The sequence below is a fragment of the Microcaecilia unicolor genome, chromosome 1 (assembly GCF_901765095.1).
Source record: "Microcaecilia unicolor chromosome 1, aMicUni1.1, whole genome shotgun sequence".
NCBI lineage: Eukaryota > Metazoa > Chordata > Amphibia > Gymnophiona > Siphonopidae > Microcaecilia > Microcaecilia unicolor.
Window position 1 is genome coordinate 35,729,167 of NC_044031.1, and position 23,925 is coordinate 35,753,091.

Genomic DNA, 23,925 nt, shown 5'->3' on the forward strand with positions numbered 1-23,925 from the left:
GGCATGGAACATCTGCTAGCCTCTCCTTAACCGATGGTTCCAGGTTAGAGACACACAGCCATGAGAGTCTGCACATCCCTACACACATGGCGGAGAGGCTGGATGCTATGTCAAAAGAATCGTATGTGCCCCAAGGCAGATACTTTATGCATTCCAGCTGCTTTTTGGCCAACTAGCGAAGCTCTGTGGCCTGCTCCTATGGGAGAAGATCACAAGACAGAGTGTACAGCAAACCAGTGACAGCTGGTAGGAGTGGATGCGGGCACTGAGCATCAAGGACTGATAAGCTTTCCTTCCAAACTAATCTAAAGTCCGGGTCTCTCTACCTGGGGGAGCCGAGGCTTGAGTCCTGTAGCTTCTAAGCTTGTTTGAGAGCGGACTCAACCACCAGGGAACGATGCAGCAGTTGGGCATTGTCATATCCTGGAGTTTTCTGGATATGATACAGTGTATCCACCTTCTTAAGTGCAACCTGCACTGAGAGGGGAGATTCCCAGGTTCTAGTCAGTGCACCTCTAAGAATAGGGTGTGATGGTACCATGACCCCTTCCTTAGGTGGAGGAGACTTGTAGTCTAGGACAGTCAACATTTCCGCCCTGGGCTCTTCCTCCGTTTCCAGCTTAAAAGAGATGGCCGAAGCCATCTCCTCATGAAACTAGTGAGAGAGACTTAGATGGAGTTTTTCCTCTCGCTTAAAGTAGGGAGGGATCTGAGGGAATTCCGTATGACTCCTCTGATGAGAAGTAACATGGATCTTCCCCTGAATCCCAGGAGTGGTCCCAGTCAGACTCTTCCCCATAATCATAGTGAGCCTGATGAGTCTGTGTCTACCCCAGCTTAGTGGAAACCTATCCATGCCCAAAAGAGCACCAAGTTACAGCCCTACTCTTCAACTCTGGTGAAGCTTCGTCCCCCGATGCTGAGTAGTACCATATGCGTCTATGTCGACACCCTTCAAGGTGCCGGCACCAGTGACATCTGCAAAGAAATGGAAGGAGTCTCAGGAGGATGCTGGGCATGATCCACAGCTGGCACAAGCGCCCTCAATGCCTGAGTGGGCTGCAGCTTGCAGTATCTGCATGAGTTCCTCCCTAAGCAAGGCTTGGAACTGCTCATCAAAGGATGGCATTGGCAAAAGCAGGAGAGCCGGTGAGAGGCAGCCTGGGAAGGTGTCTGTGTCAAACCGGTAGCGGGGATCTGGCTGCTTTGAGGCTCACGTACCTCTTCCAAAGAGGAGAAGTGCTGCTCTCGGTACCAGAGCTTTTCAGTTATCGCAATGCTAATGCCCCGTAGTCCTGGCACTGTGCATCAAGAAGGACCAATGCTCGTACTTCGAACTGCAACTTGGTCCTTTGGTGCTGATGAAGACAATGCTGAGCATACCCTTGGTGTCAGGTCTGATGCTGACCGGTCCAGCGGTCTACTATCAGTATCCAATGTCGAGAGAGTTGGCGACCTTCTCGATGCCGGTGCACTCCTAGTGGATGTTAACACCTGTTTAGCCATCGGAGATCAATGCTTCCGTTGCAGATGTCGATGGACCAGACATCCAAAAGTTTTCTCCTGCTGGGCCTGCGCATTTGAAAATGTGTCCTTAATTGCATTTTCAAACAAAGAAAGCAAGTATTAGGGTCATGGTCAGGCCCAAGGCACACGATGCACCATGAGTGCTGGTCCGATTACACTTGGCACACCTCTTGAAGCCATGGGGGGTAGGGGGTGTCTTCTGAGAAATCGAAAAAAGAATCGAGGCCAAATTAAACTCCTCAATTTTGACCAAAAAAGGGGTAGTGGCCAAATCGAGGGTGGGACTCCAGCTGAACAAAGAGGCCTAGCCAGTCGCAAAAAAATAAAGAAAACTTTAAAAAAGGCCAAAAAAACCCTAAGAACTAAAGGGAAGAACAAAATGACGAAGAAATGACGAAGGCACAGAAAACAATTTGCACCACACTGAGAAGATTCAGCTCCACGGAAAAAAATTAAGACTGAGGGACCTACACTCTCGCGTCAGGCAGGAAGACACCCACACATGTGTGGTGGGACGCTGCTAGAAAAGTCAACTCTTACCTAGTCAGATGATGTCACACATCTGCGAGAATACGAGGGCCTGGTTATCCTCGGAGAATAGCAACATATCAAAGTGTGCTTACAAATTCTTTTTTCATGAGCTCGGTGGTGATCAACAAAATTGGGACAATATCTGTATCTTTCTGCCATAGTTTATTTTTTTATTTTATTTTTGTTACATTTGTACCCCGAGCTTTCCCACTCATGGCAGGCTCAATGCGGCTTACATGGGGCAATGGAGGGTTAAGTGACTTGCCCAGAGTCACAAGGAGCTGCCTGTGCCTGAAGTGGGAATTGAACTCAGTTCCCCAGGACCAAAGTCCACCACCCTAACCACTAGGCCACTCAGTTTTTTAGTCTATTGATGGTCGAGGATTCCTGTTTAACCACGAATACTATCAAATTTTCTATTCAGAACATGAAAATAGTTTCTTTGGTTTCTCACTCTCTTGTGTGGATTTTCTGGTAAGCTGATTAGATATTTCTTGCAAGTAAAGCATTTCTTTCACTCAGAGAACAAAACTGGTCTCTCACCAGTGTGTGTTTTATGATGAGACTAGTGCAACAAAGCCCGTTTCGTCAAAAATGAAACAGGCCCTAGGTAGGCTCTCGTCTAAGCGATTTCTCCTCTCTCCCCTGCCGTCCATGTCCAGCGATTCTTCCCTCCGTCCATGTCCAGCGATTCTTCCCTCCCCTTCCATCCCCTCCGTGTCCCGCGATTCTGACCTCCCCTCCATGTGCAGCGATTCTCCTCTGCCCTGCCGTTCCGTGTCCCACGATTCTGGCCTCCCCTCCATTTCCAGCGATTCTCCTCTGCCCTGCCGTCCCTTCCACGTCCAGCAATTCTCCTCTTCCCTGCCCTCCCCTCCATATCCCAAGATTCTCACCTCCTTTCCATGTCCAGCGATTCTCCTCTGCCCTGCCCTCCCCTCCATGTCCCGGGATTCTGGCCTCACTTCCATGTCCAGCGATTCTCCTCTGCCCTGCCCTCCCCTCAGTGTCCTGCGATTCTGTCATCCCCTCCATGTCCAGCGATTCTCCTCTGCCCTGCCCTCCGTGTCCCGCGATTCTGGCCTCCCATCTGTGTCCAGCGATTCTTCTCTGCCCTGCCCTCCCATCCGTGTCCCGCAATTCTCCCCTCCATGTCCCACGATTCTCCCATCCTCTCCATGTCCCGTAATTCTCCTCTGCCCTGCCCTCCCATCTGTGTCCCACGATTCTCTCCTCTCCTCCCATCCATGTCCATCGATTCTCCTCTGCCCTCGATGTCCCGTGATTCTGTCCTCCCCTTCATGTCTAGCGATTGTCCTGTGCCCTGCCCTCCCATCCGTGTCCCGCGGTTCTCTCCTCGCCTCCCATCCCCTCCATGTCCAGGGATTCTCCTCTGCCCTGCCCTCCCATCCGCGTCCCGCGATTCTCTCCTCTCCTCCCATCCATGTCCATCGATTCTCCTCTGCCCTGCCCTCCCCTCAGTGTCCTGCGATTCTGCCCTCCCCTCCATGTCCAGTGATTCTCCTCTGCCCTGCCCTCCCATCCCTGTCCTGCGATTGTCCCCTTGCCTCCCATCCCATCGAAATCCAGCGATTCGCTTCTGACCTGCCCTCCCATCCATGTGCAGCGATTGTCCTGTGCCCTGCCCTCCCATCCATGTGCAACGATTCTCCCTTCCCTTCCATGGCCAGCTACTCTGTCCTTCCTGCCGCCCTGCCTGTAAGCCATCCATCAGAGCAGTGGCAGACAGGCTGGGCTCGCATCGCCTCCAGCATTCCCGCTCAGTGTCCCGTCCTCCTCTGACGTCATTTTGTCTCTACGCGAGGGCGGGACAATGAGAGGGAAGGGAACACTGGAGGTGAGCTGACGTCACCAACATGTTACAAACACAGACAGACAGCCAGAGGACCTTGAGGTACAAATTATTATATAGATATTAGTCTGATTTCTCTACAAAGCATAAAACTATTCTCACAATGAGGACATGACAATTTTTCCATGGGGGTAATGTCCAAAATGGAATAGTTTTGCCTATTCTCTGAGAGAAATTAACCTCACTTGTACACCAGGGTATTTTGGAGATGATCTCAATCTCTCTCTTGCTAGTGAAACTTTTCTCACAATCAGAAAATGAAGATAGCTTCTCTTGGAGACAAAGTCTCTAAATGGGTTAGTTGTGACACTAACGAACCTCACTCCTAAACCAGGGTATGTGGAGCACGATCTCAGTTTCTCAAATTAACTGAGAACATTCACCATGGTGCTTGCCTCGTGTGTATTTTCCAGTAATGTATGAGATTTCTCTTGGAAGCGAAGTTCTTAGAATATTAAACCACTCTTTAACCAGAGTGTATTTTCAGATGAGATGTTAGACGTCTCTTCTCAGTGAACGTTTTCTCACATTCAGAGCATGAAAATGGTCTTTCTCCACTGTGTAATCTATGATGAGATATTAATCGTCTCTTCTCAGTGAAGCTTTTATTACATTCAGAGCACGAAAATGGTCTCTCACCTGTGTGTATTGCCTGGTGATATATTAATTGCCTCTTTTCACTGAAGCTTTTCTCGCATACAGAGCACACAAATGGTCTCTCACCTGTGTGCTTCATCTGGTGAAATAGTAGCTGTCTCTTCTCAGTAAATCTTTTCTCACATTCAGAACAAGAGAATGGTCTCTCCCTCTCCCCTCTGTGTGTCATCTGGTGATGTATTAGTTCTCTCTTCCCAATAAACCTTTTCTCACATTCAGAACAAGAAAATTGTCTCTCGGAGTGAATTTTCTGATGTGCTATTACATATCTCTTGCAAGTGAAGCCTTTCTTACATTCAGTGCATAAAAATGGTCTCTCACCAGTGTGCATTTTCTGATGACATATTAGTCTTCCTTCGTCAATGAAGCTTTTCTCACATTCAGAACATGAAAACCGTCTGTTAGTGTGGATCCTTTGATGATATATTAGCCGTCCTCTATCAGTAAAATTTTTCTTACATTCTGAACATGAAAATGGTCTCACACCAGCATGCATTTTCTCATGAGCTTTTAGTTGCCTCTTCTCAGAGAAACTTTTCTTGCATTCTGAACATAAAAATCGTCTCCCACTAATGTGGAGTTTCTGGTGAGCTATTAGATATTTCTTGCAAGTGAAGCGTTTTTTACATTCAGAACATGAAAACGGTCTCTCACCAGTGTGTATTTTCTGATGAGATAGTAGTCTTTTTTCCTCAGTGAAGCTTTTCTCACATTCAGAGCATGAAAATGGTCTTGTATCAGAATGCATCTTCTGATGAAATATTAGTTGTCTCTTCTCAGGGAAACTTTTCTCACATTCAGAACATGAAAATGTTCTTATACCAGACAGCAATTTCTGGTGAGATACTAATCGTCCCTCCTCAGGGAAGTTTTTCTCAGTGTGCTTTTTCTGATGATATTTTAGTTGTCTGCTATCAATGAAACTTTTGTCACAATCAGAACAAGAAAATGGTTTTTCTCCAGTGTGCATTCTCTGATGAGATATTAGTTGTCTTTTGTAAGTGAAGGTTTTCTCACATTCTGAACATGAAAAGGGTCTCTGACCAATATGGATTTTCTGATGAGCCATGAGATATTTCTTGCAAGTAAAGCGTTTCCCACATTCAGAACATGGAAATAGTTTCTCTGGTTTCTCCCTTGTAATGTCTCTAGTGTGGATTTTCTGGTGAGCTGATAAATATTTTTTGCACGTAAAGCATTTCTTACATTCAGAACATGAAAACGGTCTTTCACCAGTGTGTATTTTCTGATGCGATACTAGTCGTCTTTCCTCAGTGAAGCTTCTTTCACATTCAGAACACGGAAATTGTTTTTCACCAGAGTGCATTTTCTGACATCTCTGCTCAGGGAAGCTTTTCTCACATTCAGAACATAAAAATGGTTTCTCACTAATATGCAGTTTATGGTGAGCTATTAAATTTTTCTTGCAAGTGAAGCCTTTCTTACATTTAGAGCACGAAAACAGTCTCTCACCGTTATGTATTTTCTGATGAGACATTAATCGCCCTTCCTCAGTGAAGCTTCTCTCACATTCAGAATATGAGAATGGTCTCTTACCAGTCTGGATTTTCCTTTGATATAGAAGATTTCTGTTGCCAATTACACTTTTTACACATTCAGACTGTGAAAGTAGTCTCTTATCTGTATGGATGTTCTCGTGCCTTTTGATATTTGTTTTCTTAATGAAGTCGTCTCTATATTCACTACATGTGACCTGTTTCTCTTTATTGATATTCTGATGTCGTATTAGTTCTTCCTTCTTAGTAAAACCTTCACCATCTTGAAAACAAGTCAAAGTTTGCACTTCTATGTGTGTTTTCTCCAGTTCATGCTCTGATTTCTGACTGAAGGCTTCCCCACAATTTGTAAATGTAGATGCTCTTTCTTCAATGTTGGATCTCTGCTGTGGATTCATAGTCACAGGATCTCTGAAGAAAATTTCACATATCTCGCATACACATTTTTGTTCTGTTCTCTGTTTTCTCTCTCTTTCCACAGTGCATGTGACTTTACTGACATTTAGTTCACATAGACCTGAGTTTCCTGTTGAATCTCTTTGATCCTTTTCTGAGATGCATAGATTCCTGCATTGTCTTCCCCCGTCATAATAAGATCGATCTACTCCAACTTCATCTACAAACACCTTATCTTCCAGATTCTCGCTGAGTTTCCAATGATGTGTCTCTGTATTATTACTTCTAAGTTCATCCTTTTCTAGATTAAAAAAAAACAAAAAAACAAAGCACACGTGTTATTATGTTTGCTGATGATTTCCTGGGTGGGGTGAATATATGTGATTAAGATGGTGATTCTCCCCAAGTTACTGTATTTGTTTACTGCTTTGCCAATCCTGCTATCAAGTGCAAAGGAAAATGCTGTACCAGCTTAGACAACAAGGGGGTATAGCAGTACCTACTGAAGAACACAGGTACAAATCAAAGTAGGGTATACACAAAATTAGCACATATGAGTTATCTTGCTGGGCAGACTGGATGGACCGTGCAGGTCTTTTTTCTGCCGTCATCTACTATGTTACTATGTTTTAATCAAGCGGCACAGCTTAAATATATCCCTAGCTGGATATGGGACACTCATAAAAGTTGTGTGCAGATGGAATAGCATTTGCTTGGGGACATTCCCCTAAGAGTGCTTCCCTGGCTAAAATTGAAGACCATATGCCATTTGAAAGGAGTGGGAAATCCAATAGTAGGTCTAACTATTGCTGACATCAGCAGAAGCTGGCCATAGTAACCAGCCCAACTCTGAGGCGTTGGAATCCTCTCTCTGCTGTGAAATTTGAACTGAGCAATTTGGATCCGCTGTTTCCCTGTACACTCTCTAGAGCTTTATAATCGCTGCAGTTTTACTGACTGAACTCATAGCTGTTTCCTGTCACTCTTGCTTCCATATGTTGAGTGCTTGTTTCAAAGTATTCCTAAAAGAATGCTAAGAGTCCTGCTACATTGTTTTAATTTTGTTTCTCGTTCTATCTAGAAACAATTCATTCTACTAATGGGTTTGATTCCTATTTTTCTATCCCAGTGTTATATTCTATGAAATATTATTATCCTTATTGGTTACCAACTTATCACCAAAGGAATCCCTCTGGTTTTGCTTCTAGCTATTTGAATCACAATGATCTGAACATTGTGCCTTCTACTAAACATCATACTAAAAAAGGCTCCAAAACCTTTTGTAATAAAGGCCACTTGATTAAAGTCCCACTGTTGAGCAACTTTACTTGTTCTTATTTTTTTCTGTCTGTAGGTTATGTCAATGCTCGATCTGTTGTTAACAAAGTTGTAATTATTAAAGATTGGATAACTGATGCTCAATTTGATTTTGTTATAATCTGTGAAACTTGGCTACATGCAAAAGATGATCCTATTATTCTAGATGTATACCCACTCAGTTATTCCGTTCTTCATTTCCCTAGAGCGAAAAAAAAGGGGGGAGGTGGTTTAGCTATCATCTAAAAATCTTTGAGGTAAAAACAATCTCTGAATTTCAATCTCCTAATCTGGAAATTGCTACATGTTCTGTATCTTGAAATTCTTTATTTAAACCTATCTGCCTTCTACTGTTATATCATCCTCCTAATTGTTGGAACTTAGTTGAGGCTAATCTTACCGAATTCATATCCAATGCATGTATTAATAATATCATTATGGTTGGAGATGTTAATTTACATCTTGAAAACATTACCAACCAATACACCAAGAATTTCCTAGAATTCCTTAATGTTTGCAATTCTCGCTTTTCAACAGAATGTCCTCTCATTTTAAAGGTCATCAATTAGATATATTAGCAACTAAATTTACAGACCCAATTACTTTTTTCATCTCAGATTTTCATTGAACCCCAATACCTTGGTCAGATCACAGTAGCCTCTTTTTTAAATTGCACTGGAAGAAAACTGCCATTCCAAATCCCGAAATTTGTTACATTCCCTACACCTACAGAGGAAAGGAATCTAAAAATAACCCAAGGTAAGAAGACAAGATAAAACTGGTGTGTGCAGGGGCCCAATCCAGCCTCAAACCATTGATCAACGACCTAACCCATGGAACCTAGCAGGAGTCCCAAGAGACGGTAACTGCCAGCATTGGATCAACCAAGACAGAGACCCATAGGCTGATGCCCTGGGAGCTCCTACAAGGGGCCTAACTCAATCAGTAGAAATGTCCATTATAGGCTGATCTCCAAGAGCATCTGACAGCACAGCATGCCTTTACGTCATGGAACTGAATCAGCAATTATGTTGCACAAGTATAAGATGTACCACCATCTGCTGGAGACAGAGAATATTGTCAAGTTCCAAGGCTGCACCACTCCTCATACTAATGATGATATCACTGGAAAAGCCATGTTTTGTCTCTGGCAGGGTGGCATAAACCCATGCACCTGGACAGGTCTAGCAGAACGATAAGGAAATCACAAAGAACAGCCCCTTTTAAATTGCCTCTTTCTTCTTGTTCTCTAGTCTCCCAGATAAACATCCAAACAATCCCATTCACATTCATCTCACTTCCATCCCTCACCTATACACATACATTGATACCCTCTCAGACACCTTCTTGCAAACACCTTCTCAACCACATTTCCTATCTACAAACACAAAAATATACTGTCAATAATGGCCTAATGATTAGTGCAGTGGGCTTTGATCCTGGCAACCTGGGTTCAATTCCCACTGCAGCTCCTTGTGACTTTGGGCAAGTCACTTAACCCTCCATTGTCCCAGGTACAAAACCTTAAGACTGTGAGCCCTCTAGGGACAGAGAAAGTACCTCCATATAATGTGTGCAACGCTGCGTACATCTAGTAGTGCTATAGAAATGATTAGTAGTAGTAGTAAATACCCCCAACCCCCCTATGTAACACCCCTCCATCAATCACTCCCACCCTCACAACCCCCTACACAAACGCACAAATACCCCACATATTCATCTCCAAGTGTATATCTTCCTTAACTACATATAACCCTAAACACCCCATACACTTCTTGTACAAATCTGTCTTGGGAGGCATTGCCAATTGCAAAACCTCTGAATATCTTCTGTACTTGTTATTTTAGATTGCCTTCTCTTTAAAATGTTGCCTCCCATTGTCAGCCCCCACCCCAATTTTCATTTAGATTCACAATATATCCTACTTGTTCACAAAGAAAACTAAGTTGCCTAATTTCAACATCAGCCAGTCTCTCCTGTCTCCTATTCTGGAGTGGGATAGTCTAAGCTATTAGGGGCTGATAAAAGCCTTGCAGCCTTTTTTATAGCTATTTAAGAAAAACTCCATGTCTGTACTGCTGGATGACATCACCCACACCATGTGTGTGGCTGAATATTTTGCTGTCTATAAGCCCCTGACTACCTCAATAATCTTCTTATCCTGTATCTTCCATCATGCTACTAACATTCCTTTGAATAGGTTCTCCTTTTCTTGCCACCTACTTCCAAGACTTGACATTTCTCAAGATTGTGCATTTAGCTATATCGGTCCACAACTGTAGAACTTCGTTCCCACTACCATAAGAACTGCCATACTGGGACACTGGGACAGACTGAAGGTTCATCAAGCCCAGTATCCTGTTTCCAACAGTGGCCAATCCAGGTCACAAGTACCTAGTCAAGATCCCAATTACAAAAAAATAAAATCATCAAGACCCAGCTTTTTCAACTGACCTATGGTTCCTACACTAGCTCGCAATCAGTTGCTTCATAGACCCATTTTCTCTATCCTCTCTCTCGGGTTTTAAAACATTTATTATTATTAATCTTTGTACCTGGTGGTATATCAAATACTGTTAAATACATAAAATAACTTAGTTGTCCTGGCAGAGCCGCTGCTCATTCTATTCTTCAGACCAGCAGTTTATTAGTCCCTCACATTAGTTAACTCACCTGAACAGATGCATTTCTCAGTTTCTCTTTCCTCCAATTCCAGCTCATCTTTCCTGTACAGCTGTTGCCCTCGTTCAATGTGGGATATAATATCAGGGATGAAAATCGAAGAACCCACTCCTGGGATAAGAACTCTATATTAGATTTCCTATAATCACTCTGGGTGTGATTAGCAAGCTAGCCCCTGCATAATCTCCCCACATATTAATACCCCTCTATTAGTCCCTCTTATTATCCGTCTCAATCATATTGCTATTCCCAACTTTCCCTACCTCCCCCACACATTACTAAGCCCTCCACCTCAAGCTATATCCCTTATGTATTACTAACCGCATTATACTCAGTACCTACTATGACAGATCATGCTAGCTGTTGTATAAGTTTATTTATAGCTTATTTAAACTTAAGAGGCTGGCATCCATCACAACAACCACCCACCGTGGAGGTGCAAGAGACATGTCCTTCATCAAGTGGAGATCTAGAAGCCACCAGGCCATACTGAGTCAGGCCTGGGGTAACCACGGAAGGTGGCACCGATAATCCTGAGAAACCAGCGACCATCTGCTCAGCAGTGAAGACTGCAGAGGTCACATTTGTGCCCTCGCCCATGGAACTACCTCCAGGGTCACAGCCATGGAGCCCAACACTTAAATATAATCCCAGGCATGAGGACTTGACAACTGCAGGAGGTTGGAAATCTGAGAGCGGAGTTTGCCCCTCCGCTTCTCCAGCAAGAAGACACAGCCCTGTGCTGTGTTGAAGTGAACTTCCTGGTAGTCCAAAGTCTGCGAAGAAATTAGGTGGCTTTTGGGAAGATTGATTATACAGTCCAAAGACTGCAGCACGGAAAGGACAAGGTCGGTGGAACTGCAACTCTCTTGAACAGAGTCCTCTCGAATCAACCAGTCATCCAGGGTGGGATGTACTCAGATGCCTTCCTTCCACAGAAACACCGCCACGACCACAATAACCTTGGAGAAGGCACCGGGCTGTGACAGGCCAAAGGGCAGGGGCCGAACCTGGAAATGGCACCTCAGAATGGCAAAGCACAGGAAGTGCTGATACGGAGGCCAAATAGAGATATGGAGATAAGCCTCTTTGAGATTCAAAGCCATTAGAAATTCTCCTGGCTGCACTGTGGCCACGACTGATCGCAGTGTTTCCATGCAAAAATGCTGGACCCTCAAGAATTGATTCACTTTGCAGAGTTCAAGGACAGGATGAAAGAATCCACCTTTTCAAGGAACTACGAAATAAATGGAACAACTCCCCGCACAAGCAGAACAGGCACCACTGCCCCAAGATCCAACAGGGAGTGTAGAGTGGTCTTGACCGCCGTCCTGTTGGAGGCGGTAGTGAATCGGAACTCCAAAAATGCATCGCTGACAGGCATAGAGAACTCTAGCTTGTAGACTTCTCCGATAATATCCAGAACCCAGTGGTCTCTGGTAATCTTGGCCCACTCTTCATAGAAGAGTCAGCTGATCCCCTATCTTGTGTATAGAAAAATGGACCCGAACTCCATCATTGGGAAGCCCGGTCTGCAACTCCTGGATGAAAGAAAGGCTGCTGCTGAAAACGGGGGTGCTGAAAAGTTGATGCAGGGCGACTGGGATGGTAATGGCGAGCCTCTCTCAGGTGAGGCCGCACAGTCCCAGTCCACGGGGCAGACTTGGGTTTGTCCTCAAGGAGGCACTGACCCTTGGAGTCCCCCAAATCCTTCACAATCTTTTCCAAATCCTCTCCAAAGAGGAGCTGGCCCCGAAAGGCAACCCAGTGAGCCTCTGCATGGATGCCAGATCCACCGCCCAATGGCGCAGCCACAATAACTGACAAGAAGAAACCACAAGCACCATCTGCTTGACTTAAGTCCAAACTAGATCATAAAGGGAGTCAGCTAGATAAGCCAGTCCCAACTCCATGTGGGGCACAAGAGATCCCAAGGCCAAACCCGCATCCGGGTTTTGTTCTAGAGACTGCTGAAGCCAACTGAGGCATGCCCTGGACACATACGACCTACTAACCGAAGCCTGAAGAGCCAATGTGGACACCTCAAAGGCACACTTGAGGGAAGCCTCAAGGTGCTGGTCCTGCATATCCTTGATATCCTTTCACTGGGACAATAGTCTTCTTGGTAACTGCCGTTACCAAGGCATCCACAGAAGGAAGGACAAACTTGTCTGCCTGGTCCACGACAACCGGATAAAGGCAGCCCATCGCCTTGGAGACCTTGAAGTTCCCCTCAAAGTCTGACCACTGAGCTGAAATAAGTTCCTGGATGGCCTTGTGCACGGGAAATGCCTTAGACTGTTTTCTCATGCTAGCCATCCTGGGATTGACCAATGCTGTAGGGTCAGCAATTAAAGCCACTAAGGCATTAGAGATAAAAGACGGCAGCTCATCCCTATGAAACACCAGGACGGCAGAAGGGTCATTGGGCTCCTCTCTTGCTCCAACTCGCCCTCCTCCAACTCAACCACCTGAGAGGGATGAAAGGAGTCCCCCAAAAGAAAGGCAAGCAAAGGCAAGGGAGTACAGGGGCCCAATGACGCTATCTCCGAGACAGAGAGGAAGTTCTCCTTCTCTTACGAGCAGGAACCTCAGAGGCAGCATTACCAACAGTCCCCCAAACCTCAGCAGAAGTCTCTGAGGGCATAGAAAAACTCTAAAGCTGGGACCGAGGCAGGGCCCTCTAACATGTATGCTTGGTGCAGGAGAAGAATAGACTCCAGGGAAAACCCCTCCCTAGAGCCCCCAACCCCTGAGGAGGTCCCTGGGGCAGCTGCCATAGCAGAGGAAGAAATTCCTGCAGTGAGCGGTAAACTCACCAAACAGTGCAAAGGCTCAGATACCGCCATGAGCTGACTGGCGGGAGCTCAGAAACCGCCATGAACTGACTGGCGGGAGCTGCATTGGGAACTGCAAGCAAAGTGGTGCAGGTGCTCAAGGTGTCCATGCGGGAATTGGAAGCCTCCGCAGAAGAAACACTGTCTCCTGGAAAGGGCAGCCCGCCACACAAAGGCCCGCTGTGGATCTTCTGTTTCTGCAGCAGAACACCGCTTGACTACCTCTGCTGCCATAAACTCTAACGCCAACCCCTACCCCGCGGGAAGGAGGTGATCATAAAATAAAGGCAGCCCGATGATTACAGACAGCATGGCCCAGAACCCGACACTGGGTCCTTTGTTTTTTGTTGTTTTTTTTCCCAGTAAAAAACTTACTGTGCGTCCTGTTTCTGCTCACTCCCTCATCTGACAGCTTTTTTTTTTTTTTTTACTCCAACTGCACAGTCTTAGTCTTTTTTTTTTTTTTAATGGTGAGGAAGGTACCAGCCAGAAGCGGACACTGGGAGGCAAGGGGACCTGGGGTAAGGCAGGGACCCAAAACTAGGTATACCTCTAAGGATGGCTCCAAGTAGCCTATTGCCCCCAAACTCAACTGGCTAAAATTTGCCCAGGAGTCGCCCCAAACACGAAGAATCCAGGAGCTGGCGAGAAGTCGTCCACCACCTACCTGCAGGAGATACAGACATACTGGTTCTTGGAGGGGCTGGTCATCCAGGATCACTCACTTCAGCTAGTAATCTATCTCCACCTGCTGGTAGATGGACACAACCCACCAGTTACAGAATTCATCTCCTGCCTGTGCTAAGGAATTACACATTACTTGTTCATTCTCTTACATTACACCATATAACTTTCTCTTACATTACACCATATAACTGATAAATATAGGTATTCAAATCCTTCTTAAATTGTGCTAAATTCTGAATTACTCTTAACTCACAGGGTACAGAATTCCACAGTCTAGGACCAATAACAAAAAATAAAAGAACTATACTCATCAAGTCTGACTGAATAAAAAAAAGGAACACCTAATAAATATTTTTGCACTGATCTCAAAGTTCTCGATGGCTGATAAAGTTTCAAATTAGATGATACAATCACAGAAACACAATTTGTTAAAACCTGTTCTAAGTCAAAAGAGAGGATGGATCGGAGCAGAGAATGCACAGACATATTTGACTTCATTTATTTATTTTATTGCATTTGTATCCCACATTTTCCCACCTATTTGCGGGCTCAGTGTGGCTTGAGTCATGAGACCCCAATTGCAGTGAATGATCTGGATTGCACTACTAGGTAAGGGTACCTTTGGTTACCGGAACCGAAGAGGTACTACACAACCAGGAAACCCTAAAAAAGAATGCCCCGACCAGGAATCCACACTCCCCAAAACCTGGGCCACAGTATGAAACTGCTGCAGATCATGGTATCCACCAGGACACGTTTTGGCCGAGTCATAAGAAAACTGCCCGATATATAGACACAACTGTTAGCTAAAGAGAGAGAAATGTGACTAGTCATACTAGCTGTTGTATTCATTTCTATAATTCCCTCTAGAAAGTGAAGTGTGCATCTGCGCAGAATTCATCACTTCCTGTTGTTTCTGTAACCAATATTCAACCAAGTAGTCGAAACAGTTTATCTGGCCTGTGATTGTCTCAATACATTATACCTACCCAATACATTACTAATCTCCCCTAACTGTGGAATTCTCTCAAATTCTTACACCCTCACACATTAACCCTCCCCATAATCAGTGCTTCCACCACTCACTATTAACCCTCACCCATCCATTCTAACCAACCTGTAACCCACCGACACAGCCACAATTATTAGGGAAGGGAGGAGGAGCCAAAACTGCAGTTTCTTTTCTATAGCCCCCAATATCCTTTAACAGCTCATGGATAGATTCTACAGCGAACATTAAAAACTGTGCAACAATACCAATTCCCTATCCCCTCTCATTAATAGGCATGGCTATTTATTCAGGCTTTACACCCATCTTAGGCTGTAGTTTTTAGCAGTGTGTTTTTTCTAGCAAAAGAGGTGCCGGTACTCAAATGCCAGGCCACTCTTCAGGGGTGGGGTGATCACTGAGGGTTCCATCCCAAAATAGCCAGGCCCCTGCAACCAGTCACAGAATCTATGACAAGGCAGAATTGGTGTGTAGAGCCTGAGCTTTTTCATCAAAACTTGGAGACCATGGGTCGATTTTAGCAGACAATGGAAAAGGTGCCGATACTCAATGCAAGGCCACCCTTCAGGGGTGGAGTGATCACTGAGGGACCCACCCCACAATAGCCAGGCCCCCTGCAACCAGTCACAGAATCTATGACAAGGCAACATTGATGTGTAGAGCCTGAGCTCTTTCATTAAAAGTTGGGGATCATGGGGCAATTATAGCAGACACCTGATCACCTTCACACTTCATCACCCTCCCCCTCAGTCCCGCCCAACACTAACCACTACTTCCAGGAATCTCCAGGCTGTTGACCCTCCCACCTTATACTCTAGTATCTCTGATCTCCTCCCTTCCATCATGTCCTCTGAGTCTGTTGACAAGGCTGTCTCCACATACTCCTTGCCACACTGTCCTTATTTGGGTTCCAGGGCTCTGTCTTCTCCTGGTTCGCCTCTTATCTCTCCCACCATACCTTCAGAGTACATTCTCACGGCTCTTCCTCCACTCCCATCCCGCTCTCTGTTGGAGTTCCTCAAGGATCGGTCCTTGGACCCCTTCTTTTTTCAATCTACACCTCTTCCCTGGGCTCCCTGATCTCATCTCATGGTTTCCAATATCATCTTTATGCTGATGACACCCAGCTTTATCGCTCCACACCAGACATCACTGCGGAAACCCAGGCCAAAGTATCGGCCTGCTTATCCGACATTGCTGCCTGGATGTCCAACCGCCACCTGAAACTGAACATGGCTGTCAGGTTCTCAGGTTCAGAGCCCGCGGGCCCGGGCTCTGGAGCAAACGTGAGCCCTTGGGCTGCTGACGAGGAGCGACAGCAGCAGGCAAAACCCACCCACCAACACTGGGCAAGCACACCGGCACCGGCAAGGATTGCAGGCACCGCCCAGCGAGCCGGAACATAAGGACTGGAATCCCCCGGACTGGAGGACACAGGACTGGAACACTGGACTGGCACACACACCGGACCGGAACACACTGGACTGAAACACACACCGGACCGGAACACACTGGACTGGTCCGTACAGCTTCACCTGCATTTAGCCACTGCCCCCCCAAGAGTTGAGCCCTTGGGTTCGAGTGGCCGGCAGGACTTACCGGATACCGGATGACACAGGGACCAGGACTGGAAACAGAAGTACTCCTAAATCCTAAACTGACCTACAGTGGTGGAAATAAGTATTTGATCCCTTGCTGATTTTGTAAGTTTGCCCACTGACAAAGACATGAGCAGCCCATAATTGAAGGGTAGGTTATTGGTAACAGTGAGAGATAGCACATCACAAATTAAATCCGGAAAATCACATTGTGGAAAGTATATGAATTTATTTGCATTCTGCAGAGGGAAATAAGTATTTAATCCCTCTGGCAAACAAGACCTAATACTTGGTGGCAAAACCCTTGTTGGCAAGCACAGCGGTCAGACGTCTTCTGTAGTTGATGATGAGGTTTGCACACATGTCAGGAGGAATTTTGGTCCACTCCTCTTTGCAGATCATCTCTAAATCATTAAGAGTTCTGGGCTGTCGCTTGGCAACTCGCAGCTTCAGCTCCCTCCATAAGTTTTCAATGGGATTAAGGTCTGGTGACTGGCTAGGCCACTCCATGACCCTAATGTGCTTCTTCCTGAGCCACTCCTTTGTTGCCTTGGCTGTATGTTTTGGGTCATTGTCGTGCTGGAAGACCCAGCCACGACCCATTTTTAAGGCCCTGGCGGAGGGAAGGAGGTTGTCACTCAGAATTGTACGGTACATGGCCCCATCCATTCTCCCATTGATGCGGTGAAGTAGTCCTATGCCCTTAGCAGAGAAACACCCCCAAAACATAACATTTCCACCTCCATGCTTGACAGTGGGGACGGTGTTCTTTGGGTCATAGGCAGCATTTCTCTTCCTCCAAACACGGCGAGTTGAGTTCATGCCAAAGAGCTCAATTTTTGTCTCATCTGACCACAGCACCTTCTCCCAATCACTCTCGGCATCATCCAGGTGTTCACTGGCAAACTTCAGACGGGCCGTCACATGTGCCTTCCGGAGCAGGGGGACCTTGCGGGCACTGCAGGATTGCAATCCGTTATGTCGTAATGTGTTACCAATGGTTTTCGTGGTGACAGTGGTCCCAGCTGCCTTGAGATCATTGACAAGTTCCCCCCTTGTAGTTGTAGGCTGATTTCTAACCTTCCTCATGATCAAGGATACCTCACGAGGTGAGATTTTGCGTGGAGCCCCAGATCTTTGTCGATTGACAGTCATTTTGTACTTCTTCCATTTTCTTACTATGGCACCAACAGTTGTCTCCTTCTCGCCCAGCGTCTTACTGATGGTTTTGTAGCCCATTCCAGCCTTGTGCAGGTGTATGATCTTGTCCCTGACATCCTTAGACAGCTCCTTGCTCTTGGCCATTTTGTAGAGGTTAGAGTCTGACTGATTCACTGAGTCTGTGGACAGGTGTCTTTCATACAGGTGACCATTGCCGACAGCTGTCTGTCATGCAGGTAACGAGTTGATTTGGAGCATCTACCTGGTCTGTAGGGGCCAGATCTCTTACTGGTTGGTGGGGGATCAAATACTTATTTCCCTCTGCAGAATGCAAATAAATTCATATACTTTCCACAATGTGATTTTCCGGATTTAATTTGTGATGTGCTATCTCTCACTGTTACCAATAACCTACCCTTCAATTATGGGCTGCTCATGTCTTTGTCAGTGGGCAAACTTACAAAATCAGCAAGGGATCAAATACTTATTTCCACCACTGTAAGTGTTCCCAAGCCCTAAACCAACAGAAGTGTTCCTAACAGTAAACTAACAAAAGGACTTCCTAAGCCCTATACTAACAGGAGTGCCCCTAGGCACTGACCTAACAGGAGTGCTTCTCACAGCACCAAAAAGAAAAGCAGGGGAGTTACAAGGGAAAGGCAGGGAAGCTAAACACATAAGCTAATAAAAGGTGCTTCCTAGGCACCACACTTCAGCAGACCTAACACAGGTTCTCTGAGCACCAAGCTACAGAAGCTCTACAACACTAAACTAACTAAGGTGCTCCCACGCACCAAACAACCAGAAGAGCTCCTAGCACTAAAAGGGAAGACAGGGGAGCCACAAGGGAAAAAACAGGGAAGCTAAACACGTAAACCAAAAGTGCTTCCAAAGCACCAAACACAATAGCAAAGACTGAAATGCTCCCAACAGCACAAACACCAGAAGTACTTCTAACAGCCAAATCTGCAGTGTTCCTAACAACACCAAACCCTGAAGTACTTCTATCAGCAATAGAGCTTCCAAAGCCCTACACACAGCAATGCTTCCAAAGCACCAAGAGGGAAAAGCAGGAAAGCTAAACTCACAGTCACAAGTGCACACTGCACTAACACTAACCTGGACCTAAAGCAAGTAGCCAAAAGCAAACGTTGCAAAGGCCCTGAAGGGAAGAACACCACTTCCTTATCAAGGCCCTGCCTGATGATGTCACCACTACCAGACACAGGCAGGCAGCATACTGAAACAGAGCTAGAGCTAACTCAGGCTAACCCCCACAGCTGCAGAATAGCAGAGCAATTAGAGCCACGCTGGAAACAACCAGCACACAGAGGCAGCTACCTCAGAAAGGACAGACAGAAGAAACAGAAGCCAGCTAAGAAGCTGACCACCAGAAATAAGGTAAGTTTGAGAGGGGTTCTGACCACAATCATGACAATGGCCAAGACCGAGCTTATTGTCTTTCCCATCCAAACCCACTTCTCCTCTCCCTCCACTCTCTATCTCAGTAGATAACACCCTCATCGTCCCCGTCTCATCTGCCCGCAACCTCGGAGTCATCTTCGACTCCTCCCTCTCCTTCTCTGTGCATATCCAGCAGATAGCCAAGACCTGTCGCTTCTTCCTCTACAACCTTAGCAAAATTCGCCCTTTCCTCTCTGAGCACACCACCCGAACTCTCATCCACACTCTCATTACCTCGCGTCTTGACTACTGCAACTTACTCCTCACTGGCCTCCCACTTTGCCATCTACCCCCCCCTTCAGTCCGTTCAGAACTCTGCTGCACGTCTTATCTTCCGCCTGGACCGATATACTCACACCACCCCTCTCCTCAAATCACTTCACTGGCTTCCGATCAGGTACCGCATACAGTTCAAGCTTCTCATACTAACCTACAAATGCACTCGATCTGCAGCCCCTCCCTACCTCTCTACCCTCATCTCCCCTTACGTTCCTACCCGTAACCTCCGCTCTCAAGACAAATCCCTCCTTTCAGTACCCTTCTCCACCACCGCCAACTCCAGGTTCCGCCCTTTCTGCCTCGCCTCACCCCATGCTTGGAATAAACTCCCTGAGCCCATTCGCCAGGCCCCCCTCCCTGCCCATCTTCAAATCCCTACTCAAAGCCCACCTCTTCAATGTTGCCTTTGGCACCTAACCATTATACCTCTATTCAAGAAATCTAGACTGCCCCAACTTGACATTTCGTCCTTTAGATTGTAAGCTCCTCTGAGCAGGGACTGTCCTTTCTGTTAAACTGTACAGTGCTGCGTAACCCTAGTAGCGCTCTAGAAATGTTAAGTAGTAGTAGACAAGGGAAAAGGTGCCGGTACTCAGTACCCCCAAGTACCCCCTCAAAAAAGCCCTGGTTTTTAGGGCTGACCACTGTTGTCCTGCTGATTCCCCAATTCCTCTATTTGGCATCCTATTCTTCCCTATTTTATATTTTACTCCACCATTTATTTTTTTACCCACCCTTGGTCCTAACCCACACCCTGTCCTGTACACTTTTTTCTATGTGTACATGTTTCTTGCTCGCTTGTTTACCTTTCCTATCAATTTTGTTGTAGTTCCTTTCTTTTTCCATTTGTTTTAATTATTGTAAACCGCCGAGACCTGCCAGTTAGCCAAGGCGGTATAGCAAATCTCTAATAAACTAACAAAGAGAATCCCCTCACCCTCTCTCACTTAACCTCAGTTACTCTTCTCTTAATCACTCCTGATCTCTAACTACTCTCACAACCATCCATTCACAGCAGTGTTCACTCACTTTCTAAATTTTTTAGATCATCACAGGGAAAGCCTCACGTTCAGAATTGCCTCTCTCACACGGCCCAGAACTTTTAACAGAAATGTAAAAGTATCCTTTACCTAGTGAGTTCAGAATCTGATAATTTCCCTTCATCACATCCTTGTAAAGCTCCTTCTGCCATTCTTCTAAAGACTCCCATTCCTCCCGGGAGAAATAGACTGTGATGTCCTCAAAGGTTACTGGGACCTGAAAAAACAAACCTTTCCAAACTCAGCACCTTCTGCATCATTAGAACAGTGTTATAGATATGAGAAACTAGTTATATACAGAACCTGTGACACTTTGTTAATGATTATATATGTTTTTAAACTGTTAAATTTTAACAAAGGAAAGAAAGAAGGTAAAACCCAGATCCACCAGATCCTCCCATTTCTTGCCCATGTCAGCAATTCCACCTTAAAAAGTGGATCTTCCCTGTGTCGCCAGTGTCCCAATTTAAAAAAGTCATTGGAAGTGCTTCACAGGCTTGGCATGCTCCCAATTTCAAAGAACAAAAAGCCAAGTCCCTGGCAGGCTCAGAGATGTCAATCCAATGGGTAAAGTGGATCGGGGGATGCCGATGCAATGGGGAAAATCCGACAGATGTGGCATAGCTGATCTAGCTTTTTGACCACTGCAGTCCACTGACCACACATGCTGTTCTCAGAATCAATCTGCATCAGTGAACAAAGGAGGGAAGAGTTCCAACTCCAAGAGCAGTTGTCCTTCTGAGGGGAGGATGTGGAGTGAGAGAAGGCAGCTGCTTTTATTCTGCAGCTGCCCTATTTCCTGCACCGATGCACAACAGGGGAGGAAGGAAGGACAGAGATGCTGGAGACAGCATGGTGGTGGAAGGAGAGATATGCTGGACACCACAGGGAGGAGGGAAGGGAAAAATGCTGGACACCACAGGAAAAGGTTGAGAGGTAGGGAAGGATAAAGATGCTGATTGCCATGGGGGAGGAGGAAGACACAAAGGGGTGATACTGAACAATGGGAATGGCAGGGGAGATGCTGGGTTTGGAGTCAGAGCTAGGGGTGGGGTTTGGACAGAGCTTGTGTCTCCCCTGAACAAAATACAGTTCTACTGCCCCTGGCCACACGTCCAGATTTCATGGAACAATTAAAAAGAAAACAAGGGACTATGAATCTGCAGCAACATGCCCATCCCTTCCTGCGGTGTGTCACTCACCTGCATCCCTCCTGATTTTTATTTTTAAGGATCAAAAACGTTGAGAAAAGCAAGAAACAGTATTTAAATAAACACAATAGAAAAAATTCTCTTTGTGGTATCATACTAAGTTTTTTAGAGGTATTCTATGATTCAGCCGTAGGGTACTGGGATCCATAACTTTATTGGTTTTCAAGATGTGTACATACAAAGCTTGGAAAACAATGACACAACCAGGTGGCATGCATTAGCACAATGTAAATACCTAGATGGTTGATATGGAGTAATCAAAGAGGCCAGATACAATGGTAAACCAACATAATATGCCTAATGTGCATGTTATGTTGGTTTACCATTATATGGTAAACCTTAAACTGTATCCTATAAAAGAGATCGGAAGCCAATGAAGCTGTATCAGTTCAAAACGCTAAAGACGTTTCTATACTGTGATTATCCTATAAACCAGATTGTTTTGGGTGTAAAGCATGAGTGGCATCCCAAAGTTTTGCCAGCTAAAGACCACTTTTTAAGTGAGCTTCACCGAAAAGAGCAAATTGGTTATGTGACAAAAATTTGAAGGGCAGGAAACATCTAAGCCAGGTTTCTTAAGAAGTGGATAAATTACAGAATGTTTAAAGAATGGAGGAACAGTACTACTTGAGAGACTAATGAAATCTATCAATAAAGGTGACAAGCAGATTTCAGTATTCCTTTTGAAGTCATGCTGGCATACCATCGTAAATAGAACCCAATGGCCGGGAAGAGCCAAAGTTTCTGATAAGAGGAACACTGAAACCAGAGTAAAAGTGGAAAAGGTACTAAAGGAAACACAAGGAATAGGGGTCAAGGAGACACCAAAGAGAGGAGAAAGAACAAAAGGAGTGAGCTTTCCGTGGGTCATGGCCCCCTAGAAAACCCAATCTGTCTAGCAGAAAATTGTCAAAACAATCCAGTGTTAATATAGGTAACTGAGCAATAGCAGAGATGCTAGAGCAAAATCAATCCACAATTTTGAACAATTGCTTAGGATAATTCTCTGCAGATGAAACGCTCTTAGTTTGTCTCACCAGCATCTTATAGGAATGTTGGAGAGTTCAACAGACTCAAAGATCTGTGGAGGATTTGGTCTTCCTCCAGTGTTGCTCAGCATGAAGAAGATTCTTTTATGTGCTCTCAGGGTATCAGTAAATCAAGGACCATGTGATGCTGAATGACAGGTGAATTGTTTCAATGGAGCAAGGTCATTGAAAGTAGTATTCAAATATGCTATAAAGGTAGTTATTGTGTGACTGAGAGAAAGGGAGGTCAACAAAAAGAGAGATCAAAAGACATTGTTGACAGAAGTCATCCTCTTTAACAACTGGTAGGATTGGAATTGATGATGTGCAAATCAGCTGATGAACCTCATCGAGTGTTCTCTTGGTATTTTACTTATCATCCTCCTGGTAATTGGAATAGGATGCAATCTATTCTTTTTGAATTTATTATGCTTTTGTTTGCTCAGTTTTCAAGATCAATAATATCAGGAGATTTTAATCTACACAGCTCTCTTTCTTTCATTCTTACAGTCATTACATATCACCTTTTTGCCAACAGAACCAATACATGACAAAGGATATTCTCTTGATATTATAGCTTACTCTATCTTGTCTAAAAAAGTGAATGTCATATCCAATTGCATATGGCTACCAATCCCAAGCTAAGATCACTTTTTGAGTGAATTCACTTTATCTATCCCAGTGTCTAGACAACAGAATAGTTTTGATTATACAACCATTCTATCTAGGGACTCAATAGAAAAAAAATCTTTTTTGGCACTTGCTTATTCCACAACTCTTGATAGTAGACGATCAAAATCCAAATGATTTATCAGATAGGTGGAACCATAATGTACCTAATCTTTTGGAAACGATTGCTCCCATTCACCATGGTATTACTCTCAATATAAAATGAAATAGGGAGTCATGCCAAATGAAATCGCCATGAAAAAGACATCAAATGTTGAAAATAAAAATCAATCACATAAAAAACTTAAAATGACAAAAAATGTGTTATCAGTGCAAGCAACAATCTTAGCACAATTGGACCACTCTAATTCTCTGTACAGACTCTGATTTTTCTTAACATAGTAGATGACGGCAGAGAAAGACCTGTACGGTCCATCCAGTC

At 45.0% G+C, this 23,925-nt stretch overlaps 1 protein-coding gene across 1 annotated transcript in view; it reads right to left on the reverse strand.

The window, feature by feature from the left end:
- Positions 1-4,397: 4,397 nt before the first annotated feature.
- Positions 4,398-23,925, reverse strand: part of LOC115465223 (zinc finger protein 850-like) — a 29,282-nt gene continuing 9,754 nt past the window's right edge. Inside the window, exons 2-3 of the mRNA XM_030195660.1 lie at positions 20,666-20,792; positions 4,398-6,802 (exon numbers count right to left, since the gene is read on the reverse strand). Of these exons, the coding sequence (XP_030051520.1) occupies positions 4,398-6,802; positions 20,666-20,792 (2,532 nt within the window). The remainder of the gene's footprint in view (positions 6,803-20,665; positions 20,793-23,925) is intronic.